The sequence below is a fragment of the Sceloporus undulatus genome, chromosome 4 (genome assembly GCF_019175285.1).
Source record: "Sceloporus undulatus isolate JIND9_A2432 ecotype Alabama chromosome 4, SceUnd_v1.1, whole genome shotgun sequence".
Classification (NCBI taxonomy): Eukaryota; Metazoa; Chordata; class Lepidosauria; order Squamata; family Phrynosomatidae; genus Sceloporus; species Sceloporus undulatus.
In genome coordinates, this window is record NC_056525.1 from 48,983,509 (window position 1) to 49,010,309 (window position 26,801).

A 26,801-nucleotide genomic window follows, 5' to 3' on the forward strand; every position below is an offset into this window, starting at 1 on the left:
GTAATAGTATGCTTTGGAAGATGTTAAGGCGGTTTAAACTCTTGAGTTTGACAAACTTCCAATGTTTTCAGGATGCCTGGCATACAAGAATATATCCAACAGCCAATTCTGAATGGTCTACGAGACAAAGCCTCCTATGTAAGGAGAGTAGCTGTTCTTGGATGTGCAAAGATGCAGAAACTCCAAGGAGACTGTGAAGTGGGTAAATATGCCTGTTTCTTTCCCCAGTATGTTCAGTGCCTACCAACGTTAGAATAAATATGAGCTCAATTCATTTTTATGCTGCACTGCAGGGATCAGGGAATGAGTATTTAGGGGCCTGAACAGACAGGCCAAAATAAAGCTGCTTCAGGTCACTTTGGAGGTATACTGTTTAAATGACACACACATCTTAAGAGGCCAGAAGCTGTGCCAAAGCTGCGCTCCAGTCCTTAGGACTAGAGCGTGGCTTTGGTGTGACTTCTGGCCTCTTAGGAAGCATGCAGCATTTAAATAGAATACCTCCAAAGTGACCCGAAGCAGCTTTATTTTGGCGTGAAAGTCCGGGCCCTAGCACAGTTTCACTTAAACCTTCCTCTGAAGCCAGTTAAGACTGGAGGTCATCTTCACAGGAGATTTGCTTTATTATGTGAAATTATCCTCTCTCCTGGTCCCTTTATGCAGTCATTTGGCAACAGTCCTTCTCAGAAAGCTGTTGCATTATTGGAAGGCCTGAATTCTTTTGGTGGTAGTTGTTTATGCGTAAAGCGCAGCACTACCTGGAGAAGTAACACACCTAGGCAGATATTTATTAGTTGCATTTTGGATCTTCCCTGAATTCCATTATTTTCACAGATGGTGCACTAGTGAATGAACTGTATAGTATGCTTCGTGACCAGGATCCTATTGTGGTAGTGAATTGTCTGCGAGCACTTGAGGAGATTTTGGCACATGAAGGGGGAGTTGTCATCAACAAGCCAATTGCACACCATCTTCTTAACAGGTATATTCTAGAGGTATCATCTTGCCATGTTTAATTTGTAGAAACTAGATTCTCAGCAAATTATCTCTTCATGTTATTGATATGGTACTATACTGTCCAAAATCTTTTTTACATGTTTTTTAAAACATTTTGTTTTGTTTTTTGTAGAACTATTCAGTGGGTCTGCACAGTTGCAGTAGCTTGTGGTGGCTTTAATGTCTGCTTTTTCTTTGATGTAGGCATCATCTTGCATTGTTTTGTTGGAAAACTACCATATAAATCTTTTTAATAAAGCAGAAAATTGACTTTAGATTCCAGTGCCCATGTTTAGTATACTTGATTTCTAGTCTGGTTTTAATGGGATGCCAACTGAACATTCAGCCCACTAAAGATCAGCTGTTCTTTAAGCATTCATTTGTAGTCAAGCTTACTGTGAGCGTTGGCACTGATTGTGCAGTGCTGGTAATATAACCAATGTAATCCTGTTTTTTCCTCCAGAGAATATCCGTGAGGATAAGCATGATCACTTACTTGCTTGCTTTATTAAAGCCAGTTTCACTGCCCCCTTCTCCCAAGATCTTTTAAGTTTCTGTTAAGTACCAGAAGTTTGGAGTGAAGTCCATTAATACACTGTTAGCTCCCAGTATTCTCGTTTAATCTCATACAAACATTGGGTGCAGTGTGGTGCAGTTTGAGTTTCCTGGGTGTTAACCCTTTTAAAGGGAAACAAAAATAAGCAAGTATGAAAGTCAAACCTGTCAGAGTCTAGCTTTCACTAGCAGTATAGCAGAAATGTAGATGAAATTATATTTTAATATGTTTTCCTAAAAATAAAGACTAACTCAAAGAAACAATAAACATAATGGCGGGTTATACACCGCCATGAAAGTACGGAGTCAGTCCGTACTAGGGTTAGGAAGGTGCGGTGCTTAACTGGCTTCAGAGGAAGGTTTAAGCCCAGCGACACAAAGCAGTGCCGCAAACCAGGAAGGAGCTCCGAAACGGAGCTACTTCCTGGTCCGCACAAAGGGCGCACTAAGCGCCCTGGCGCGGACTGACGATGTCACGTCCGCGCCGCCCCGTATAGAGGCGGCGCAGTCGTGACGTCGTCATGGCGGCCCCCATGTGGAAGGTTTCTTCCAACAATGTACATTTATCACTTCAGCAGTTCCATTTTAGATACTTTCTTTTGAAGACATCAATCAAAACCCAGATCTGGGTGCCTTAATGAAATTTCATGGTGTGGTGATAAATTAAATTTTAGTAAATGATTTCATTTCTGTTCTGTATTTATGCGTATCTTTTAGATATGGAATTTTGGTCTATAGCTATGGGAAAGGGCAAGCTATAAATGTAAAATGTAACATAAAGAGTCTACTCAAAATTACTCAGTCCCATCCAGGATTCTTGCCTGTTCTTATAGTGTTATTGTATGTGATACGTAAGCTCTACTGAGGTAAGTACATTATACATTTGTAGCCTGAAAGGCACAGTGTTGTTCCCATGAGTAATTAATACACAACTCACTGGGCCAGATTATATTGTTGCACTAATGGGCATCCACTGGTGCAATAATAATGTCTTGCTTTCTCCTTTCAGATTTCCATGTTGCCTGATAACCTATTGAAGTTTTTCTAGCCTTCTTGGTGTATGAGGGCCTACTGGGGAATGAATTGTATCACCTTCTCTGATGGAATCAATTCTTTCTCTGATGGAATCAATTTAGTTTGATGGTCATAGTTTGATATGTTAAAGCCTGCAAGAAATGTTATGCTGCTGGGTGCCTGTCCCATGTGAATAAAGCTATGGCTGGTGGTAATCCCTGGGTACACCTGTCACCATGGTTCCCCTGAGAGCAATCCATATTCCCTTAAGGGTGAAATCTGAGCAACCTCACTCACTCCATTCTAGCCTGTAACACACTTGCACAGGGATATGAGGACAACCCGAATTCACAAGACAGTGGATGGTTAGTCTTGGGAGCAGGACAGAGGGTCTGACAGGTGTGAAACGTTATCCCCTGAGATGCTTAAAGGGTTAGCCACCTGTAACCTACATAAACACCAGCTGCCTTCATTGCTTTAGTCATCAGATCTAGCCTGTTCTCGCACCAAAACCATTCCACTATTGCTACAGCCAGCCAGGTCTATTTTCTGCTCTTTTAATGATAGGGCTACTTGGTGGTTAGGAAATTGCTGCTAGTGTTAAGGAAGACTGAAAATGATACTGCTGGCTTCTGATACATGGACCCACTTAAATTAATTTAAATTAATAGATATAGTTTCAAAGCCAGATAACCATCAGGTACATGTACTAGGGTTCCAGATTTTAGCTGACTAAGCTTATGATCTTTGAGCTATGTCTCTGACAAGCATGTACACACACTTTTACTTTTAGGCCTAATGACTTTGAGAATCTGAAACAATAGTACAATCCGTCCTCGCCTTACGCGGGGGATACGTTCCGGATCCCGCCACGTAAGGCGAATTCCGCCTATGCTCGAGCCCCATTGGAAACAATGGGGCTCGTGCGTGGCGGCGCGGGTGCGCGCGCCCATTCAATTGAATGGGACGCGCCACCCCTTCCGCCCCGCGCGCGCCCCACAGATTGAGCGCGTATGCTCAAGGCCGCGTATGGCGCAGGTGCACTGTAATCCAGATTGGAAGAGCTAAATTAGGACCTTGAAAACAGGCCTTTCCATAGCCACTACATTCATTTTGATTTTTCTGTCTTGACAGGCTGCCTGATCTAGACCAATGGGGACAGAGTGAGGTATTGACTTTTCTGCTGCGCTACAAACCCCGCTGTGAGGAAGAACTCTTTGACATCCTTAATTTACTAGACAGCTATCTCAAGAGTAACAGCTCCAGTGTGGTAATGGCTGCAACTAAACTCTTCCTTGTGCTGGCTAGAGACTTTCCACATGTGCAGACAGATGTTCTTGTGAGAGTGAAGGGCCCACTCCTGGCTGCATGTACCTCTGAAAGTAGAGAACTCTGTTTTACTGCATTGTGTCATGTGCGCCAGATCTTAGACAGCCTTCCTGGCCACTTCAGCAGCCATTACAAGAAGTTCTTCTGCTCTTACTCAGAACCATATTACATCAAGTGCCAGAAAATGGAGGTGCTGTGCAAACTGGTAAATGATGAGAACGTACAGCAGGTACTGGAGGAACTGAGAGACTACTGTACCGACATCTCAGCAGAGCTTGCACAAGGAGCAATCTTTGCCATAGGTATGGGAGTTAGCAGGCTTGTATTTTAATGAATATAGTTCTCTATCTGCTAATTTCTCAGGGACTGAAAAGAAGAGTAAGACCCTCATATTGTAAGTATAACTTTGTCCATGGCTGAGATTGTGCTTTACAACTTTGATCATGTTGTACCATAAAAACAAACGATCTAAAGTTTGAATAATGATTTGAAGTGGGTTGACTCGAATTCTGCCTTCTTACTTTTTTCTGATAATATGTGGGTTCTCAACAGTTTCTAAGTTGTATTTACCCAGAACTAAGTGTATTCCAGGTTGCACTTTCAAGACATATCTGGTTGAAATTTGGCCCAACGTTAATACATCATTAATGACTGATGAGTGTGCTTAGTGGTTTGAGTGTTGCGCTAGGACTTTGGAGACCAGGGTTGGAATCCTCATTTGTCTATAAAAGCCCACTGAGTGGCCTTGGGCAAGTCACACTCTCTCAGCCTCAGAAAAAGGCAAAGGCAAACCTTCTTTGCACAAATCTTCCCAAGAAAAATCTGTGATACATTTACCTTTTGGTTGCCATGAATCAGAAATGAGCTGAAGGCAAACAACAGTAATGACTGATGTTTGAATTTCTGATGCCTGTAACAGAAGTATTAACTTTTTAAATTCTTGGTTATAATTCAAATTAGTAGTATTAGCTTCTACTTTTAAAATATATAGTGCACTGGAGTTGTGCTTTTCTTGTACTTTTCTTCTTATAATCAACTGGCTTATTATTGCTTGGTTTATAGAAAATACCATTCCCTTCCTTTTGAGGTAGTTAGTTAGATAGTTAATTGTTGATTGCTCAATATGAACTGTTAGTATGTTAAAGCAATGCTAAATGTCATAAGGATATACTCGTGTATAAGTCAACTTCATGTATAAGTCAAGGGCAGGTTTTGGGGCCAAAATCATGGATTTTGATATGACCGTGGATAAATTGAGGGTCAAATCTAGGGGCATATAACAAAGAATCTAAAGCGGAAAACAAAGCGCCACTTCTCTCCCCCCCCCCCCCCCGCCCTTTCAACTTTTCCAAGGCACATGGCTTGCAAAAGTCCTCTCTCTCTTGCTCCTATTTTGCTTGAATTACCATGTTGATCAATGTATAAGCTGACCCAGGATTTTGGAGCCCATTTTTGGACTTAAATTTTTTGACTTACCGTATATGTCTCCTATTTTGTTCAGTAGGTAGCTAGATAGAGCATCCTAAACATTATGTAGAGAGACCTTGTAGCAACTTTGAGACTAACTGAAAGAAGTTGGCAGCATGAGCTTTCGTAATGTGATCATGCTGCCAATTACTTTCTTTCAGTTACTCAAAGGTGCTACAAAATCTCTTAATATACTGATTCTACAGAGTAACATGGTTATATCTGACTTCTAAACATTATGTTTATAGTACAGTCACCCCTCCTTTCTCGCAGACTTGAGATCTGCGTTCTTGCTTACACACTGATGGGAGACCTCCGTTAACGCTAATGGGGCACATCCCTGTGGCGTGCACCCCTCACATGCTCATGGGGGTGCACCCTATTCAAACCTATGAGCTTGAATACATGTGAGTCTTCATTTTCGCAGGGTATGTGTGTCCAGAATGGATCCCCCACAAAAACGGAGGGTTAATTGTATATCTATGTGCAACTTTTTTTTTTTCAAAATCACCTTAGCAAGAAAAGTCTTTTTCAATTTGGCAATTTTGTCTTTGATAAAGGTTGTCATTATTCCATCTAGTGCTACAAAAGAAGCTGGACAATTGGGAAGAATCGGATATGTTCATATTGTATATCTAATACACACAGAGTTCAGCTTCTGATCAGTACTAGTCAGTACAAGTGACAGGAATAATAGTGGCATCACTTCAGGCTGTCCATCCTACATGTCCACTATCCCAGTTGAGCATAGCAGCATTCAAAGGACACTACTTGTCTTTCTAATTGAGTGCTGCCATTTTCATTTTTACTTTCATTTCCTCAAGCCCATGGGCAGTTTACTGAGGAAAGAAGTTCTCTCTTCATTATTCATCTCCACTCCAATAAGTGCTGATAGTACTAGAAGGAATACATCTTAAAATATGTATTTTCTTTTTATTAAAGTTTTTGTATTGTGATATTTGCAGGAAACATAGCAAGAACATATACAGAGCAATGTGTAAGAATCCTAACAGAACTTCTTGAGTTGAAACAGGAGCATATAACCTCGGGTAACTATTAACAGTCTTTCTAATTGAATTTTGGCTTATGCTTTACTGTTTCATGATTTATGAAATACAATTTTGCCAGTGCTGTTGTTTGTTCTGCCATTGTATAATTTCTTGTGTTTGTCTCTTATAGGATCATTCTGTTGTAATTTCTTCAAATTTCAGAGATCAGATCAATTAGATTTTAAACCACATTGGCATACACAATGGTTAAATTCCTGCACTGAAGCCACTCACTCACAAACCACAAGGTTGTGAGTTCAAACCCAGCCAGGGGCTCAGGGTTGGCTCAACCTGGCATCCTTCCAAGGTCACTAAAATGAGTACCCAGCTTGTTAGGGGCAATTGGTTTACACATTGTAAACTGTTTAGGGAATGTTAGTTCACTGATAAGCATTATAGAAATGAAATTGCTATTGCTACTTACCCACTGTGAAGCAGTTTTTGGTGTATTGTCACTGCTTCAAGCATACATTTGCATGTTTGAAGCAGGTATTCCAAATGCCATGGATAAAGTATTTATCTTTCTAACACCTAATTTTCTTCTGTGAAATCTCTCAGATCTTAAATTATTTTCTAAGATAGAGTTTTTTGTCTGCCACAAAGATAACAAGCCACTAAGTTATAGAACTTTTTAAAAAAAATAGTTAATGTTTTGCAAATGTTTTTATCAATTGCGCATTGCCTTGTGGTCCCTGGTGGGTTGAGAGTGACAAATGGCTTGAATAAATTAAATAAATAAATAAAGTGAATTTATTTATTTATTTACTGAGAATTCAAATGAAGTCCCAAACCGCTGTCTGAGCAAAATAATGGATTGGATGTGAGCTAAAAAGCTGTCACTTAATGTGAACAAGAAATCATTCCAGCTAATCATTAGAAATGCTGGTCCAGGTTTGGGTGTACAGTTCTTCCTTCACTTACACGGGAGATCCATTCCGAACCCCCCCCCCCCCCCGGAAAGAAAAAAACGTGGATGCTCAGGCCCCATTCAAATGAATGGGGCTTGTATCCATGGCGGCACGCAAGGCGCATGACACGGAAGCACGCGCCATTTTTTTTTTCCCAGCATGTGCCTCCCTTCCTTCCGGCACGGCTTCCAGCGTAAAATGCACCTGCATATAATGCAGGTGCACTGTATAACCTTTTTTAAGGAGGGCAGTGTCCCCTTAGAAGCTTACAGCCTAGGTGGGGTTCTGGCCTCAGGACCTGGTGGTTAATGTGGCTAGGAGTGCATTTGTCTGGTTTCAGCTGGTACACTGTGTTCCTTTCAGGAGAAAGCAAATGCGAGAGCTGCTATATAGACATTATCAGATCCAGATTAGATTCTTATAATATACTTGAGGCTGTCCTTGCAATGGATTTGTAGTGTAGAATAATTTCTGAACCAGAATAATTTCTGTTGTCCAATCTTTTGACCATCTTGCTCCGCTATTGTTTAAATTGCATTTCCTACTGATTACTTTCTATGCTCCAATCAAAATGCTAGTTCTTACCTAACAAACCCCTAGATTAATTAGGACACAGTTATTTGAAATACTTCCGCTTCCTGAGGGCACTGTCATAGGCCCATGCTTTACATTTTGGGGGCCAAGGGAGATGCAAATGGTAGAGGTAGACGATAAGGCAATGACAGCACTCCAGTTGAATCTCTGTTTCCTCTAGGAGGGCTGATGGGTCCCTCCTCCTTAGAAACATGCAACTAAAGTATTTTATTGAGCCAGTTTTTAGTATATTTAATTTTGCTAACTGTTTTACCCTGGATTTTACTGTCGTCTGTTCTGCTGAAATGTTATTGTCGCAGTTTCTTGTTAAAATGAAACAGACATACTGTTCCCTGCCCCCCTTTTCCATTGCAGCTGTGGTGCAGGTGTTCCGTGACCTGGTGTGGTTGTGTCCACAGTGTACAGAGAGCGTGTCTCAGGTTTTGTCTGGCTGTGAAGAGTCAATCCAGGACAGTGAGGTAAACAGAAATTGTTTTTTACATGTGGCAGGGAAATTGCTAAGTTGTGGGCATATTAATCTCTTGCACCAGAAAGGATGTTGAGAAATACAACCTTGATACAGAGTTCTAAATGAAGCCCTTAGATTTTCCCATCAAAAATCCATCATCTAATAGTGGTATAATTTATAAGTGTAACTTGTGATTCTGTGTTGGTATTCTATTTTTTCTCTTAGAGTTTTATCAGAGACTGATCAGGAAAAAACTGTACAATCTTCCTTTACATTAAGTTTACATGGGTTAACACTAAAAATGGATGTGGGACAGAGAGAAGGACCTGCCCTGAAGATCTTAGGTCTCTGAAAGGTTCACATAGGGAGATACGGTTCTTCAGATAGTCTGGACCTAAGTGGTATAAGACTTCATAGGTCATCACCCCTTGGGGTCCTGCACCCCTGAGCCTAATTTCTAGTCCATTCGTTAAAAACACAATTAAACCAATTATCCTGTTAGAAAAGCCATTGAATTTAAAACCATTTGAAACTATAGTCATTCCTCCACAGTTGTAGCTTTGAATTTTGTTGATTTGATTATTCATGGATTTGAGTATTATGTTTTCTCTAGGAACCTCCTGGTCTTCTAGCGTGGTTCTGCTGGAAGTTGATCATAAAGTCACAATATATGTCCTAGAAATTCCTTGAGAAAACACTGTAGGTTCTCCAGTGCAATTATATAGTCAGCTTCCAGTAGATGTTGACCATAAAGATGCACTGGAAGACCTAGAGATTCCTAGAAAGATGTTCTCTCAGGTTAAAAAAGTGGCTTTTTATTTGAGGTTTTTCACCTTTTACAGGGGTCCTGTACCCCTAATCCCAGCAAATGTGGAGGACCTATTGTATTTAAAACTACATCATAGGAAAAGACAGAGCACAATGCATACACATATATGCCCATTAAAAGTCCTTTCCTCAATAGCCAGTCATTTGCCAAAAACCTGTGCAAATAAGAAGATATTTGCCTGCTAATGAAGTGTTTCAGCTTTGTTGGTGGTGGTTCATTCCACTAATCTAGAAATAAATATGACTATTGTTGCATGCCTTCAAGTTGTTTCAATCTTAGGGAGACCCTAAGGTGAACCTATCATGGGTTGTGGGTGGTTTTTTTGTGCGGTTTTTTTTTTTAACCTTTTTTCAGAGTGGATTTGCCATTGTCTTCCTCTGGGGCTGAAAAAATGTGACTTGCCCAAGATAACCCAGTGAATATCCATTACCAAGTTTTTATGAGTCCTGCTATCCTAGAGTCCTAGTCCAACACACAAACTAGTGCACCACACTGTCTCTATCTAGTATTAGATAAACTTAAAATCGATGCAGTGGTAATCCAACTGACTTCCTCAACTTGTCAGTTTGGTTGTATGAACTTTGTCTCATTAATTTTACAAAGCATGAGTTATTGTGGTTTAATTTTTCAGGGCAAGCAAGCATTAATCTGGCTTCTTGGTGTGCATGGGGATAAGGTTCCCAGTGCCCCCTACATCTTGGAAGATTTTGTAGACAATGTAAAATCAGAGACATTCTCAGTTGTAAAACTGGAATTGGTAACAGCTTTGGTACGACTCTTCATAACACGTCCAGCTGAGTGTCAGGATATGTTGGGACGATTACTCCATTACTGCATAGGTAAGGATACTCCTTCTAAGATGTCTTCTGCATTATAAAATAGGCGATGATGATATTTCTTCTGTTAGGGGGTTGGATTTAATAATTACAGTATACTGAGAATTGTACAACAGAATTTCTCGAGGTTTAAAAATCCATAGATGTCAAAGCCTAACTTGTATATCTTCAATACTTTTACTATAAATTTTCTTTCTTTCTGCTGCTGGTGTCAACTTTCCCCAAAATGGAAATGATAGTGTCACCAGTATACCCAGATCTTTAGCATAAAATGGCTAAGATTTGAACTGAATGAATACTGTGCTCTTTGTTGTGAGCAAAACTATTTTTTTTCATCCAGAGGAGGAGAGAGATATGGCAGTTCGGGACCGTGCTTTGTTCTACTATCGTCTTTTGCAAACTGGCATGGAGGAGACAAAAAGGGTTCTGTACAGCCCCACATCCGATCATTCTCTGCGGCTTTTGGAAGAGCAAGCTGAAAGCTCTGTGAATGCATGGGCCTCTGACTTCAACACTTTGGTGCCCATATACGGCAAAGAACAATGGATAGCGATGACAGCTAGCCAGGTGACAGATCTTCATCATGCTGACTCCTCTTGCAAAGACTCTGCCATAATGGGCAAAGGTAGGAAATCCATTTGACTTCTCAGCATCTTCTCTCACTTTTCTGTGCTCACTTTTCCTTAATTAAAAACCAGCACCTTCAATGAGAGATGGTGCTTTAGGCATCTAAATTCAGCTAGAGGCTCATCTCACTCTTGTTCATTCCTGGGTTCATTCCAGGGTTTCATATATATTATAGCTTAGTCGTTTGTTTCAGGCATGCTGCAGTTCTTATTTTGTTTCTTCTTTTGCAGACCCCCCAATGACAGAAAATAAGGAGCAGATTTCTTCTGATTACACCAATTCAAGTGACCTTACGCTAATGCCCAGTGTGTGTCTGACTGCTGAGCAATTTGAGAGGACATGGCTAAATCTGGATGTAGGTTGCCAGCAATCTTTTCCATGGCAAGAAATGGTGCAGCCAGACAATATACAGGCTGCTTTGCAGGTTGTTCATATCCAGACCATTGCAATGAGCAAGGCTGGTTCCCAGTTGTGGAAGGCCTACCTGGCGGCCCAGGACAACACTGGCTGCCTTTTCCTGACCGAATTGCTGCTTGAACCCAGAGGAGTAGAGATGCAAATGTTGGTGAAGCAGAGTGAAAATAAGCCTGAACCACTGCAGGCCTTCCTCTCAATCTTGAAGACTGTGCTGGGGACAGTAGCAGGACTGACAACATGATTTTTTATACCTCTGGTATTAGTCATATATGGGAAGATCCAAAACCTCTTTTTGTATGATTTACTTTACTGCATTCTTCAAGTTAAGGTACAGCTTTTATGAAATGTCAGTAAAGCCTTTGCACAACTCTTGGACCAAGAGTGATAAAAATGGGAGAAGCCAATGGGAAGAATGTGTAGCCTAGAAAGATGCATGGTATGTATGAGGGAAAAGTAATTATGAACTGTGGATGTAGTCATATTTTTGTCCTGATCCTGGGAACACTATACAAAATAACTTGAGAGAAAGAGGTAAAATCCTGACTGGTGGGGATTGAAATGTGGCTGGACTAGGGTGCTTGAAAAGGATCATTAAGTGCATGGTTTAGCAAAAACTGAAGTCTGCTGATACCTTAGGGAGAGCAACTTTGTATCTGTCCAGGGATGCATTCCATCACACATAATCTACTGAATGGTCCAAGTTGGCAGTGGTGAAAAGGCCATGGCAAAAAAGTGGGTCACTCATATTCTGCCATCCCTTTTTCTTCTTTACTGGCCAGTGGAGTGGTAGGCAAAAGGCAGATTACAGTACTCTTGCCAGAGCTCTGTACTTCAACAAACTCCCTCGTGATATTCTGGCGAACAAACTAGTAAAATATGGGCTAGACAATGCAACTGATTTGTAATTGGCTGACTGGCCAAATCCAAAGGGTGCTCACCAATAGCTCCTCTTCATCCTGATGAGAAGTGACGAATGGGAAGCAACAGGGTTCTGCCCAGTGCTATTCATCATGTAACTTGGATGAAGGAATAGAGAGTATGCTTATCAGATTTACAAATGACACCAAATTAGGAAGAGTAGCTAGGACAATGATCTTAATAGATTAGAAAGCTGGGCGAAAACTAATAAAATGAATTTCAGCATGGAGAAAAAATAGAATGCACAGTTCTAGGATGGACACCTCGCTTGACAGCAGTACGTGTGAAAGGGATCTAGGAGTCCTAGTAGACCACAAGTTGAGCATGAGTTAACAGTGTGATGCGGCAGCTAAAAATGCCAATGAGATTAGACTGCATCAATAGAAGTACAGCATCCACGGATTGAAAATATTCAAGAATAGTATAAATTTCAAGTATCCCATTTTATGTAAGGGACACCATTTTGCTATGCCATTGTATTTAATGGGACTTGCGCATACATGGATTTTGTTATTCACAAGGGTTCCTGGAACCAAACCCCAGCAGATAACAAGGGTACACTGTATAGTGTCTAGATCAAGGGAAGCAATAGTGCATCTCTATTCTGCTTTGGTCAGGCCTCACTTGGAATACTGTCTCCAGTTTCCCAGCAGACAGGGTCCTAACCTCCTGTATTCTGGGTTTAGCTCCTCCTATTTGCTCCTGTAGGCAGGGACAATAAACAAAAGAACGGCCCCTATATAGGGGGGAGCTAGCCTCCCTGAGCCCCAGTCTTGTTCCTGCCTATGCTCCTAGCAGGATGCGTCTCTTTGAGCCAGCAAGGTTTTTCCTTTCTCCGAAAGCGGTTTGAGAGATTTATTGGCCTGCCCTTCTTCTCCTCTCTCCTGCCTTTCCCCCCTTCCTTGGTAGTGGCTATGGCAGAGGACCCCAAGAGCACTGGTTAAGGGTCATCCTTCGCTCAGGCTTCCCTGAGCTCAACAGAGGGAACTGACTTCAGAGGGAGACCCAGTATGATGTGTTTGCTGTTGCTCTGCAGCTTCTTGCCACTTCAGTTCAAAAAGGATGTTGACTAGCTGGAGCATGTCCAGGAGGGCAACCAAAATGGTGAAACGTTTGGAAACTATGCCTTATGAGGAGCAGTTTAGGGAGCTAGTTATGTTTAGCCTGAAGAAGAGAAGGTTAAGAGGTGATATTTAAACCCTGTTTAAAGATTTGAAGGGGTGTCATATTTAGGATGGAACAAGCTTGTTTTCTGCTGCTCCAGAGACTAGGACCTGGAACAATGGATGCAAGCTATAGAAGAAGAGATTCCATCTCAACATTAGGAGGAACCTCCTGACAGTAAGAACTGTTCGACAGCGGAACACACTTCCTCAGAAAGTGGTGGAGTCTCCTTCTTTGGAGGTTTTTAAAAGAGGCTGGATGGTCATTTCTCAGGGGAGCTTTCATTGTGCATTCTTACATGGCAGAGGGTTGGACTGGATGGCCTTTATGATCTCTTCTAACTCTATGATTCTAAGTCATTCCTTGCTGAACGCCAGAGCCTTGAAAAGTTACTGCAGCTCCCAGACTCTCCTAGCTAGTGTGACTGCTGGCTGTGGTAGCCAGGTGGGACCTAAGGAGTTATTATCCAAAAAGTAACATTTTTGAATAACTTGTTCTTGAACTGATTTTTTCATTTAAGTATTAGGGGTGGAACAGACTGCCCAGAAGGGTCTGCTTGAAGCTGCCTCTGACCGCATGCTGCAACCCCAACCTAACTTTTTATTGACCCAAAATGAAGTGGCAAATTGCCGCTCCTTTTTGAACCAGCAAAAAGCTGGTTTTTCCTGCACTGCTGCGGCTTTGTGGCACTCTTGCAGTGTATGAATGCTGCACCTCTGGAGCACCACAAAGCTGGCCTACATTGTTGAAATGTTTTGGGTGGTGTCTCTTGCCCGTGGTCCCGGTCTGGTGCCAACTGGATGTAGATGCAGGCTCCTCTGGAACTCAGGATCAAAGCAAATTCCAACCAGACTTTTCAGCTTGCTGGAACAATGCCTAGTGAAACAGCTGCTTAATTCAACACTCTAAGAAACAAACTCTATCAGGTTCATTTTTTAAAGAGGGCTTTTATTGTCTTTGTGCTATATACACAAGCTAATAGCTATAACTGTACAACACGTCTTACTCTTTCAGAGTCCATTCTCCCAGAATTCACTAGAACAGTCTTTGTTCTCATAAGTACAACATTCCCACGCTGTGATCAACTTAGTCCAGCCTCCTTCCCACAAGTTGCCATGCAACATAGGAACCAATCATAGTACAAACAGAAAACATATCTTGTTTACATTTTGTCTTGTTCCCTTGTCCTTGGACATTTTGTCTGCAGACTAGGCTTTTTGCCTTCAGTTGCAACCAATTTTAAACTTTAGCAACCATTGCCACATCTGAACATTTTCAACATAAATATACAATAACAAACATATGGTCAGGCAGTGTTGGCATCTAAATGCCATTCCCCCAAGCAGCTGGGAAGCCGGCTTTTCAAGCCAGTTTGTTTTGGCTCTGACTAACCTTCGCAGCTATCTATTTGTTGCTGTACTTGTGATGGATCAGTGACTTCTAGCAGAAATAAATCACTCTATATTAACTTTTAATGAACAAGGCATTTGAAGAGTGAATGAAATGTATGTGCCTGTGGGAGTTAAAAAAAAAAACTCCAGAGAGATGCAGATGAGTGAAAAACTGAACCGGAGAGGTGTCCAACTTGATGGTTCGCAGACATAATGGGAGTCCCACTGCTCCCAGGCAATAATCCTATCATAGGCTTTGTAGTCCACATGGGAAAAATTCCAGGTTGGAGGCAAGTAACTTCAAAAGGGCAAAATAATACCTTTTGAAGGAACCAGTAACAAAATGTGCTTCCCTAAGGTAACCCAGCACAATCTTTGTGCCATTTTCTGTAATTCTCATGGTCCAGGCTCAAGATAATGTTTTGGTTAACAAATGACTTAAGTATAATGAAGCCAGTTCAACAATTCCATTTATTTGTATTTATACTAATACATTAATTTTCTAATTTCTAGTGTTTAACAAATTAATTTTCAAACCAATATTCCAAGTTATACATTATCAAATGCTATTTAGCCTTTCTATCTTACTTTAATTCAATTGACAAAGATAATACAATTAGGAAAAAAATATCTTTCAGCAGATCAAACCACTGTGGGAAATTCCTCATTTGATCTGCAAGTCTATAAAGAATACCATAAAACAATTATTACAATTTACATAAACTCCACATCACCACTTTTAAAAAAAAGCTTTTGAAAATCTAACTATTACGTAGCTAAGTAAATGAAACAACAGCAGTAGTAGGAATGGCAATAAAAATGAAAGTGAAACTTGGTTTAGGATGCTGTACCTTTTACCAGAAATCAGGAGATGTAGAAGAACTGTTGGGTTATTTTAAAAAAAAATATAGTGCCAGTGTGACTAGACTTCAGAGAAGGCCATCAGGATTCAAAACATAAAAGTAGAGATCATTCCTAATGACTCATATCTTATTTTATCTCCATTAGATGTTGCTCTTAGATGGGGTTCTAACATAGTACCCTGTCATGGTGAAGGGTTATCACCTTTCTGAATTATTTGGTGTGACACAAAATGCTTGCATTTTCTTGATGCTTTTCACACATGTAATTTTATGTAAAACAATGAGCAAATTTTTGGTGCTATCTCCACTTGCAGTGTTTGCCTTTCCACTTTTTTTTTAAATTAATGGTTAGTTTTTGGCTACTGGCTTTGGTTATTTGTGGCAAAACAATTATTCTTATCCATTGGAGTACAGTTCTATCCTAGGAACATACATCCCGCTGCTGCTGAGTTCATCTTGTTTTCTCCACTGTCCTCTCTTTCAGCTGTAGTAGTTTCCTCAACTTTAGTTATATCTTGTCTTATTATGAACAACCTTTACTGAAATATATATTTATTTGAGCAAATTTTACTAGAGAAACCCTGCCTGGTGTGGGCTTTTTCTTAAATTCCATTTTTTTTTATTCTATCCACTTACCTATCATGGCTATTGGCAACCTATAGCCCATCCTCCATGAATTTGTCCAAGCTCCGTTTAAAGCCATCCAAGTAGGTTGTTATCACAGAGGGCAGCAGGTTCTACATGCTAACTGTGCACTGTGTGAAGAAATACTTTCTTTTTATCTACTCTCCCACCACTTAGCATCATTGTACATCTGGACCACCCTGGATACACCCAATCTCATCTGATTTTTAAAGCTAAGCAGGCGTTTTGCAGGTTTTCTAGCTCTACAGGAATATTGAGGTAGAGCTAAAAAGGGCTCCTGCTTGAAACTCTCAAGAGCCACTGTCAGAGGTGACAGTACTGGGCTAGGCTGACCAATAGTCTGACTGAATACAAGGCAAATTCTCATGTTCCTATTGAAAGGGATATAAAAAGGAGGGAGGGGGAAAACTCCATGTTGTGCATAATTATATAGACATACCTTAGTTAACAAAGCCTCAGACACAGAAGCTCCTTTTTACAAATACACTCATCCCTCCATATTTGCGGCTTTGATATTTGCAGATCTGATTATTCACGCATTTGATTAATATGTTCTCTCTAGAAATATCTATGTCCTCCAGTGCAACTTTAACTAAAAGTTCCACTGAAAGACCTAGAGATTCTTAGAGAGAATACTCTACTAGGCCTTTGAAGCTCTTCCAGGGCAGTTCTATGGTCAGTGTCTCTCGGATATTGGCCACAGAGTTGGACTGGAGGACTGAGAGATTCCTAGAGGTGTCCTCTCAGGTAAAAACATGGTGCTTTTGTTATTCACGGGTTTTCCATATTCACAGGGGTCTTGTGCCCCTAACCCTAGCAAATATGGAGGGACAAGTGTATTTCTAATATCGGCATGTTTAGAGCCAGTGTGGTGGTGTGTTTTGAGCGGTGGACTAGGACTTTGGAGACCAAGGTTCAAATCCTTGTTCAGCCATGGAAACCCACTATGCGGCTTTGGGCAAGTCACACTCTCTCAGACCCAGATGAAGAAACACCCCCCTCTGAAACACGCCAAGAAAAGCCCATGATAGATTTGCCTTAGGGTCACCATAAGTCAGAAACGAAACACAAGAAAGTACTGTATCAGCTTGTAGCAAGAAGGAAGAGAAAACAACGATTTTGATGTGCCAAAAACATCCTGGTAACAGTTTCCTTAATTGTGCAATATGATAATGTGTAAATTCTGATATTGTGGGTGTGGCACAGTACTAATAAAAATAAACTTCCTGATAAGGTTGTACATTCTGGAGAGTATATAGTTGTAGCTCATATCCTAGATTCAACATACGGTGGAAAGAGAAGGTGCTGGAAACATTCTGTGCAAGCCTTCTTTTCCAGAGGTAGACCAAACTGGAAAAATAGCAACTTGTGTTTACACTACAGGAAAGCTAACATGAAGTTGACTTTTGAAGAACAAACAGAGGAGATTGTGAAAGCATTACTTTATGATTTTGATGTTAGCGATGATGAATCTGAAGCAACTTTTCGAGCCCTGCCTCTGAGAGGTAAGAGGATTTGTTTGGGAAAGTGTGAAAGTTAGAAATAGAAAAAAGTCCAGAGATAGAGTTAATAGAAAAATATTAATGTTAATTTAAAGGGTTAGTTAATCATTAATAGGCTATGCAATCTAATTCAGTTGCATTTATGTTACATATGAGAAATGACATGTATGTTAAATTGCCATTTCAATTTAGGTTAAATGCCTGCACTAAATATTTATCTGAATGAAGCTAAACAGTAGAATTCAAAGATATAGCTGTATTAGTCTGTAGAATCAGTATGTAGAGAAATCTTTTAGCACCTTTGAAGTGTCTTCCAACTGCTTTGAAGGCAAGGCATTCAAATAACACAGGCCTCAAATACAGCCCAAAGCCTCTCCAATGCCATGCTCTGGGCCTTTGAACCAGAGCAAAAAGGAGCCAAGATAATCCAGCTCCTGGCAGCTTGGGGCTTGTGGTGGTGGCCTGCTTTGGGAGTGGGCTGTGCTATTGCCACATACACGATCCACCTGCAGCCAGAGTGGTGTCAGGCTGGTCCTTCCCGCCTGTCTGCTTTGTCCCATACTGAAAGAAAGAAGTTGGCACCATGAGCTTTCGTAGACTTAAGTCTACTTCTTCAGATGTTCAGAAGCTAAATAGTGTTGGCCATTATTTTTAGTCCCACTTCACCTTTTCCTTGTTTTGAGCTTAGGAGACAAGGAAACATTTATATTTGTTGTTTTTAAGTGCCATCAAATGATCTTTGATTTATGGTGACCCTATGAATGAAATACTTCCAAGTCTCTGTGTCAGCAATCCTGCTCAGGTCTTGTAGACGTAGTCCAGCAACTCATCTCAAATGAGTTGATTTTCTTCCTATCAGATTTCTTCACTGTTCAGCTTTCAAGACCATACAATAAAAATGGGAAATATTATGGCATGGACAATCCTAACTTTAGTATTCAATTATATATCTTGACACTTCAGGATCTTGTCTGGTTCCTTATCTGCCCTTCTAAGTCCTAGTCTTGGATATTTTAAAATCCCATTTTTCATGCACTCTACCGTAAATTCTCCGCTTGTTTTCTCTCTCCTTGACAATCTCACCTTCTTAAACACACACACTGTGATGTCTGCTGTTGGAATCCAATCTTGCAAGAATCCACACAGAGTCCAATCTTCATGTAAGAGCAGTAAGTTTATTCATCCATGAGCTACTGAGCATAACCAGTCCCTGGAGAGTGAGATGAGGAAAAGAGAACAATCAATTCCTCTCCAACCCTCTTAATAGTATATATATATGTGTGTGTGTGTGCGCGCACACACACACACACTGCAGCTGATATCACTAAGGGCTGTGTCTTAAAGGTACCTTACATCACATCTCCATTTCATAGAAATATAAAAACAACAATTATACACTTTAGAAAATAATACATTTTATATAGAATATTAAAAACATAAGTAGAAAAAATAAATACAAAGAATACAATATTTCTCATTGACCTAACTTACACAAATCATAAAAAGTCACCTTAGGGCCAAGGTGCATTTTCAAGGAGTATATCTCTCTGCCCTAAACACTGGTCTACCATATGATATATATGTTGGTTGCCTATCTGTTGTTGGTGATGTTTGCACCTCATCATTATTCTCAGGAGCCCCATCATATCCATTGATTAATGCATCTTGTCTTACACTTCTGTCACTGATAATTTCTGGCATCCATTTTCTTAATTGGCGTGTATTACGCCGATATATCCTACCATTAAGAGTCTTTATTTGGTGGTTGTTTACATCTTTCTATAACTGTGGCAGGAAGCCATCTTTCCTTGCAGTCATTAGATTGCATCCAAACTGCATCTCCCTCTTGTAATGGTTGAAGTGGTCTAGCTGTTCGATCATAAAAATTTTTTTGTCTTTGCTGAACTCTTTGTAGATCTTGATGCACATTAATAGGAATCCTAGGGCATAATAAACCAGTTGTAATGGGAAGTTTAACATCCTGCCCATCAACATTTGTGCAGGTGAATATGACAACCCTGTGACTGGTGTATTGCGATATTCCAACAATGCTAGATGTAAATCCCCACCAGCCTTCCCTACTTTGTTCATAAGCTGTTTAATAGACTGAATTGTTCATTCTGTCATACCATTAGATTGTACATATCCTGGACTACTGAAACATTGTTCAAACCCCCATTCTTTAGCAAATGTTTTAAATTCTTGACTAGCAAACAGCATGTTATCATTCACCACTATTCTTGGTATCCCATGGGTGAGCAAACACAGACTTAAGCCTACAAATTACTGTTTTTGCAGTTTTATCAGGTAGACTTATTATTTCTGGATATTTTGAAAAATAATCAACTATCAACAGAAATGGACAACTATCCTGTGTGAAGTCGAAGGCTTTCATGGCCAGCATCCATGTTTTTTTGTGAGTTTTTTTGGGCTATGTGGCCATGTTCTAGAAAATTTTATTCCTGATGTTTTGCCAGCATCTGTGGTTGGCATCTTCAGAGAATGCTTTGCCTGGGGAAAAAATGGGTGTATATATGCTGTGTGAGCCTGGGAATGCAGGAGTGATTTGCATGTGTATTGTTCTGTGCTGATGGCAGGCCTCAGGCTGGGAGGCTAATGCAAACGAGGATTAATGTCTGCTAATTGGTGATCATTATCTGCTAGGAAAGACCCTGACTCTGAATGGTTTCCCATTTGCATTTGCATTTGCTGAGTTCTTATTTTGCTGTTCCTCAGGACTGGTAGCCAAATTTTGTTCACTTTTAGGGTTTCTTCTTTCCAGTTGAAATTATCCAGATGTTTGTGGATTTCAATGGCTTCCCTGTGCATCCTGACATGGTAGTGATATGGAAATTCTGGACCATGTCAACCACTCTTCCATTTTCCATCTCTAAGTAAAAAGAGAAATAAAAGGGTTGTTTTATATATCAATTAAAAATATAACCCATCGGAGTTATTCAAAGACACTAAAGGGCGTTACATTGGAGTCTTAATAAATAATGTTGGTCAAAATATATCAATAATGGGAATATATGCTCTTAATGAAGATAAACAATTTTTAAAAAAAGATTTGAGAAATAAAATATTGGAAAATAAAATTGATTCATTAATTCTTCTGGGGAACTTTAATGGAGTTATTGTCCCACAAAAAAAAAACCCATTAAAAAAGACTCAAGGGAAATTACCCAGCTCTTTTTTAAAAACTATTTGATTGTTTTGCACTAACTGACCCTTAGAGGTCGAAATTTGGCAATACAAAAGAATTTATTTATTTTTCTGAAACACATCATTCATGGGCGAGAATTGACTTATTTTTGATTTCAGCCACCTCGATTCCTAAAGTTACTGAATTAACTGTTAAGGTAAACTGGATCTCTGACCACTGTCCTATAGAAATGGAACTAGGGAATAAGAAGATAAATCGCAATTGGAGATTAAATTAATTTCTATTGAAGAAAACAAAAATAATTAAAGAAGCTGAAGACCTCTTACTACATTATTTTGAATTGAATAACCCTGACCAAACTAACCCCAAAATTATTTGGGATGCCCATAAAGCGGTGCTAAGAGGCTTCATTATTAACAAATGTAGCTACTGGAAGAAAGAGGGAAAGAACTGAATTCTTTACAAAAAGAGTTGGGATTCAAAACCAAACAGTTAAAGAAAGACCCAACAAATAAAATAATATCAGATGAAATTAAGAATATACAGGGGCAAATCTCGCTACTACTTACAGAGGATATAAATAAAAAACTAGTTTTTGGAGACAGAAAACTTATGAATGGGGTAATAAAATGAGTAAAATTTTGGCGTATATGTTAATGAAGCAGAAAGAAAAAAAAGCAATTTCTCATCTTAAAATAGGATATAAAACCTATACTCACCCACAAGAAATTAAAGCATTAACCATATTTTGATAATTTATTTAAATGTAAAAATGTGAATTCTGATGTAATTAGTAAATACCTTAATGACATTAGTTTGAAACCTTTTACACAAGAACAAAGAGATTTATTAAATAGACCAATATGTATTCAAGAAATTAAGGAAGCAATAAAGAAAACTAAACGGGGGGAAATGCCAGGATCAGCTAGCTTTTGAAGCATGTTTTATAAGACCTTTGAAACCCAACTCTTACTTTCATTATGTAATACTGTACAATGAATTATATTTTAGGAGGAGGGATTCCAGTTGTTTCATTTGAAGGACAAATCACCTTAATCCCTAAGGAAAGTAAGGAAAATTCTGATTTAAACAACTTTAGACCTATCCTTACTCAACAATGATCACAAATTATTTACCACTGTATTAGCCGATAGATTGAAGAAAATGTCTTGTTGGATAGGAAGCGACCAAAGAGGATTTCTCCCAGATAGATACATCAAAGATAACATCAGGCATCTTCTTAATCTCAATGAAATACATAACAGTAATACTGACAAAAATGTGATTATGCTGTTGATTGATTTTGAAAAGGCCTTTGACAGTGTAAGCTGGACGTTTATGATTGAATTATTGGGAAAAATACAAGTTGGTGAGAATTTTCTTAAATGGATCCAAGCTATTTACAGTCACCAGAAAGCTAAAATCATGGTTAATGAAGAATTAACAGAATTAATCTCCATCCAGAAGGGGACAAAGCAGGGTTGCCCCATATCCCCTTTGGCCCGTTACAGACGGGCCTTAAAGTATGCGACGAGCGCGTACTAGGGTTAGGAAGGGGCGGTGCTTCCGCATCCCCCCTAACCCTAGTACGTGCTTGTCGCGCGCAAAATGGCGGTGGCCGGTCCACACGGCCACCGCCATCGATACGTCACGACCACGCCGCCTCTATACGGGGCGGGGCGGACGTGACGTCCTCGCTCCGTGCCAGGCGCTTAGTGCGCCCTTAGCGTGGAGCAGGAAGGACCTCAGTTTCGGAGCTCCTTCCTGGTTTGGTCCGCTGGGCGCAGCCTTCACATGGCTGCACCCAGCGGACCAAAGGAGAAAGGGGCCAAACGGCCCCTTTCTCCTCCTCCCCGCTGCCGCGGGGTGTCCTTAGGGCTTGACGCCCCAAGGACACCCCTTTCCAGGCTGTGGGGAAGCGGCCTTTTGCTGCTTCCCCGCAGCTCAGAAAGCGGCAGATCGGGGCCTCAGCGGCTGCCGGTCTGGCAGCTGAGGTCCTGATACACCGGGGAAAGGGGCGGGTGTAGCCCGTCCCAAACGGGTGGTCTGTAACCCGCCCTAATTAAATTTGGAAACATTTTTAGTGAAATTGAGAGAAAATAAACAGATTCAAGATATTAAAGTCAAAGGAAAAGAACATAAAGTCAGAGCTTTTGCCGATGACATCCTTTTAACAATTTCTAATCCAATAGACAGTATTTCACCCTTACTTGTAGATTTGGAAAAATACGCTGAAATGTCTGGTCTTAACGTCAATAAAAATAAATCAGCTATATTAGCTATGAACTTACCTCCAGAAGACTTACAAAAAGTAGAAGATCTAACTCAAATGAAGTTCAAAAAAGAAGTAAAATACCTGGGCATAAACTTCATGACTAAAAATATAGAACTCTATAAAAAAATTATGATAAAACATGGATTGAAATTAAAAGAGATCTAATGAAATGGAACAACTTCAATTTATGTCAATCAGGTAGAATAGCCACCATAAAGATGAATATTTTACCTAACCTTAGCTATTTGTTTCAAAATATCCTGATTCGGACCAATCTTAAGGCATTTAAAACATGACATCACAACCTCTCAAAATTTTTGTGGGGTGGAAGAAAACTGAGGATAAAAATGAAGGATTTATTTGATAAGAAATCAAGAGGTGGCTGGGGTTTACCAAATTTGAGGATTTATTATGACGCAGCTTGTTTTCATTGGCTTTGGGCTTGGTTTAGGTTGAAGGATTATGACTTGTTAAATATCATCCTAATCCAATTGTTTATTAGTTAAAATTTAAGCGAATACAGCAATCGTCGAAAAGGGAAATAACATATAAATAACCCAAAGAGAAAGCCAACAAAACCCACTCCTTTCAATTTTAGGAATTTCCCCATAATCAGAGGTCTGTTTTGGACCTCTGTCAATTATACTACTCCTGCTCTGTGTACCTTCATGGTCTTGCTTTTTTAATGGTATGTTATTGAGGGGCATTGTATAGACATAAATGACAACGTAAATCTGTTAATCCGAAGTGGAATTTACAAATTTTACTCAATGGAATTTATATCAGCATTGACTTACCAAGTTCTCATTCATGCAATAGGTCCCCGCTAGTTGTGTCTAAGAATTGGATTTAGGCCATTAGAACATACATTTGAATTCAAGGTAAAGACGGAAACTTTAATTCTGCTTTGCTTTCAGTTGCAGGTAGCTCTGAAAGCTCTTTTGATGCAGAGGCTATTGCCAGAAGACTACAGCACCTTGGAGATCAGTATAATGCAGATGTGGAGAGATATGTTGAGAAGATCATTGAAGAGAGGAGTAACTTGGTAATGAACTCTCCCAAGTTCTCTAGCCAAAAGGATTCTCCATTTCTCTTACAGTGAACTTCCTTGTGCTGAGGAAGACTGATCTGTGTGTAGCTTCTTGGCTAGTGACTAGTCCAGCAAACTGCAGTATTGTGATGTAGGGGCCATACACATACATCAGAACTGTCAGGTGTTGAGGGAAAGATGAATGTGAGGAAAGATGGACATCGATGGCAAAACTCTCCCTTCCCACCTCTGTGAAGGGGATGTGCTGAAGGCATTGCCCCTTCTCCTAGAATTGTAGGAGAATTTTCACATGCGACAACCTACTATGTAAAACATGTATACTAGGCCCATGTAGAGAACTACTGGCAAGTACATAACATAGGTCTAAAACACACTGCAGAAATAATCCAATTTGAGATCACTTTAACTGTCCTGGATCAATGCTAGGGAATCTTGGGACTTGTAGTTTATTGTGGCAGCAGAGCTCTCTGACAGAGAAGGCTAAATGTCTCACAATACTACAGTTTCCAGAATTTCCCAGCATTGAGTCAGGGTAGTTAAAGCGGTCTGAAACTGAATTATTTCTGCAGTGTGTTTTGGACCATAGTAAGAAGGCCACATCTGCACTGCAGAATTAAATCAGTGTATTGTGGCACAAGAGCTCTCTGACAGAATGTCTCACAAAGCTACAAATCCCAGAATTCCATAGCATTGAGCCATGACAGTTAAAATGGTGTCAGCCTGGATGATGTCTGTAGTGTGGATGCAGCCTTAATGAGAGAAGAGCAGAAAGAAAGGAAACTGAGGTGGAAAAGAAAGTGAAAGGTAGAGGATCTTTGTAGCTGAAAGTAGATCACTCTTCTTCAGATAAGGAAGAGGTATTTTCTAGGGGAAAATACCAAAGCACCTGAAGACAGACTTTCGTTTCTCTTCTAGGGAAGAGGACAAGACAGCTCAGCCTAGGATTAAAAATCAAAATCCATGAAAGGCAATAAAATGTTGCAGCTTGTGCTGGGAGTCACCATGAAATACTCTGGGACAAAAGAAACATTGTTTGGATATTTTTAAAACATAGAACTACAACAAATACACTAACCTTCCAACACATTTGCTCCATCTGGAGGAGCCCACAATTAAACAAATTAGGTTTCACTGATTTCAATTAGTTTACAGTTAATTGACTTGTTGATCTCTTGTCATCAGCTATATTTAGTTACATAGATCTTGTTTGTTTGATTTAAGATGAACCTGGACTACTCTGAGCATTAGCTGTTTGGAACCATGGCTAGGGAGAATAATGTTGGTTCCCAACATGAATGAAATTGATTTATAATGCTACTGATAATAAGGGAATGTGTAATTAAGATTTTATGTAGCATACCTTCTTTCTTCCACCTTGCTGACTCTTTTCTGTTTCAAAAGACTGTGCATTTTAGAGATCTCCATTTTGCATTTACAGCTGGAGAAATTCAAGGAAACAGCCGAATTTCTCAGTCGGAATTCCGGGTTGCAGTATGAGCATAGTTATGTAATTTTCTCTGTTAATATGTTTCGGTGTCTTGTACGGAAAGCTCGTGCTATAGCCCAGTCAGAGTTACTTATACGGGCAATCAATGATAACCACGCAGTGAGAGACTACATTGAAAGACAAGGTGGCTGGGTGAGTTAAACTGAAGTTCATTATGGGGCTTAGCAGCCGGGTAAACCATGTTCAAAGGTCAACCAACACATCTAATGCAGTGTAGAAACACCAACACTTGTTATGTAGACTGGGATTAGTCACTGGGTGGCCCTTCAAAAAATTATCTTGAAATGCATTTCCTGTCTGTTACAGCTAGCAGAGTCAGGGATGGTAGGAGGGCCACAAACTGCCCACCTATGACCTATACCCTGTAATTTGTTTTATTTAGAAATATCTTTGATTATGACTGAAATGTCTTCAGGACATCTCTTTGTACTCTGATTACTGGAGGAAACTCAAATGCAGTCCTGGGGCAATTGGTACCTGGAATTGAATGTTCTTTCTAGCAAAGCAAACTCCCTGCAACTGATCCTCCTCTGATCAGTGGATACACCTACGACGATTTTTGGCTTGTCATTATGTTTTTAATGGAATGCATCAAGTGGAGCTTCTTAGTGGCACTTGGTCCTCTGATAGATGGTGGCTCCATAATCCCAACATGTTTCCCATCAGTTCAATGGCACATGTAGTACATGCCCTTGAGAAAGATCACTTATTTATGTCCTTTCCCTCATGCAAATTTTTTAATCCAGTGACTTTCCTTTCTTTATCCTTAGGAGAACTTTGAAAACAGAAGAGGACAAAACAATCACTGATTTTTCATCTCTGATGCAAGATGCTTTGCTGAAATTTGTTGCTTTAATAAAAATAGGGATGGAGTAAGATTCTGCATGAGAATTGTATGGTGGGAAGGAGAGCAAATCGCAAACAGGCTCCAAATAGATAAAAACAAGAACCAAATTTAAAAAAACCAATCAACCAGAAGGCATCTGTAGGTATTTACTATTGCTAGCCAACCATAATACTGTAGAAAAGTGATAGGAAGAAAACAGATGGCAGCTAGATCTCTCAATGATTTGCATTACAATGGTAAGGGTTTCTCATTTCCACATCTAATAATAGCAACAGTTTAAAAGCTTTTCTTCCCTAAAACAGGCTGTATGGAGGGCACTTATGGTTAGGAGAACTAAGTGTAGATTTGTGTATGTGTGAAAGGATTTATCTCCTTTGTTCCAATATTAAACACAAATTTCTGA

The 26,801-nt window shown here is 39.9% G+C and overlaps 2 protein-coding genes across 9 annotated transcripts in view; both read left to right on the forward strand.

Moving 5' to 3' along the window:
- AP4B1 (adaptor related protein complex 4 subunit beta 1) overlaps positions 1-11,438 on the forward strand; it is a 25,606-nt gene extending 14,168 nt beyond the window's left edge. For 4 of the 5 annotated variants that reach the window (XM_042462895.1, XM_042462898.1, XM_042462896.1 and 1 more), the window contains 8 exons: positions 72-202; positions 835-982; positions 3,700-4,196; positions 6,327-6,410; positions 8,267-8,370; positions 9,821-10,028; positions 10,366-10,650; positions 10,883-11,438. In XM_042462895.1, coding sequence (XP_042318829.1) covers positions 72-202; positions 835-982; positions 3,700-4,196; positions 6,327-6,410; positions 8,267-8,370; positions 9,821-10,028; positions 10,366-10,650; positions 10,883-11,310 — 1,885 coding nt within the window. In that variant the 3' untranslated portion in view covers positions 11,311-11,438. Of the gene's footprint in view, positions 1-65; positions 203-834; positions 983-3,699; positions 4,197-6,326; positions 6,411-8,266; positions 8,371-9,820; positions 10,029-10,365; positions 10,651-10,882 lie in introns of those variants that run through there. The other variant, XM_042462900.1, reaches the window with a different exon arrangement.
- BCL2L15 (BCL2 like 15) lies at positions 11,382-26,801 on the forward strand. Of its 4 annotated transcripts, XM_042462902.1 has the most exons (6): positions 11,382-11,505; positions 17,434-17,555; positions 21,730-21,786; positions 23,911-24,038; positions 25,483-25,683; positions 26,322-26,801. In XM_042462902.1, exons 2-6 carry the CDS (start codon positions 17,444-17,446, stop codon positions 26,358-26,360), a joined length of 537 nt encoding a protein of 178 aa, XP_042318836.1. In that variant the 5' UTR covers positions 11,382-11,505; positions 17,434-17,443; the 3' UTR covers positions 26,361-26,801. The 4 variants fall into 4 exon arrangements, with proteins under 4 accessions (XP_042318836.1, XP_042318838.1, XP_042318835.1 ...); XM_042462904.1 differs by lacking the exon at positions 21,730-21,786; XM_042462901.1 differs by lacking the exon at positions 11,382-11,505 and having other exon boundaries at positions 16,943-17,555.

Excerpts from the sequence above, each read along its gene's own strand:
- BCL2L15 (XM_042462902.1), top strand. The coding sequence starts at position 17,444 with ATGAAGTTGACTTTTGAAGAACAAACAGAGGAGATTGTGAAAGCATTA. Across the intron at positions 24,039-25,482 it reads TTGAAGAGAGGAGTAACTTG|CTGGAGAAATTCAAGGAAAC; the intron begins GTAATGAACTCT and ends TTGCATTTACAG. Across the intron at positions 25,684-26,321 it reads TTGAAAGACAAGGTGGCTGG|GAGAACTTTGAAAACAGAAG; the intron begins GTGAGTTAAACT and ends CTTTATCCTTAG.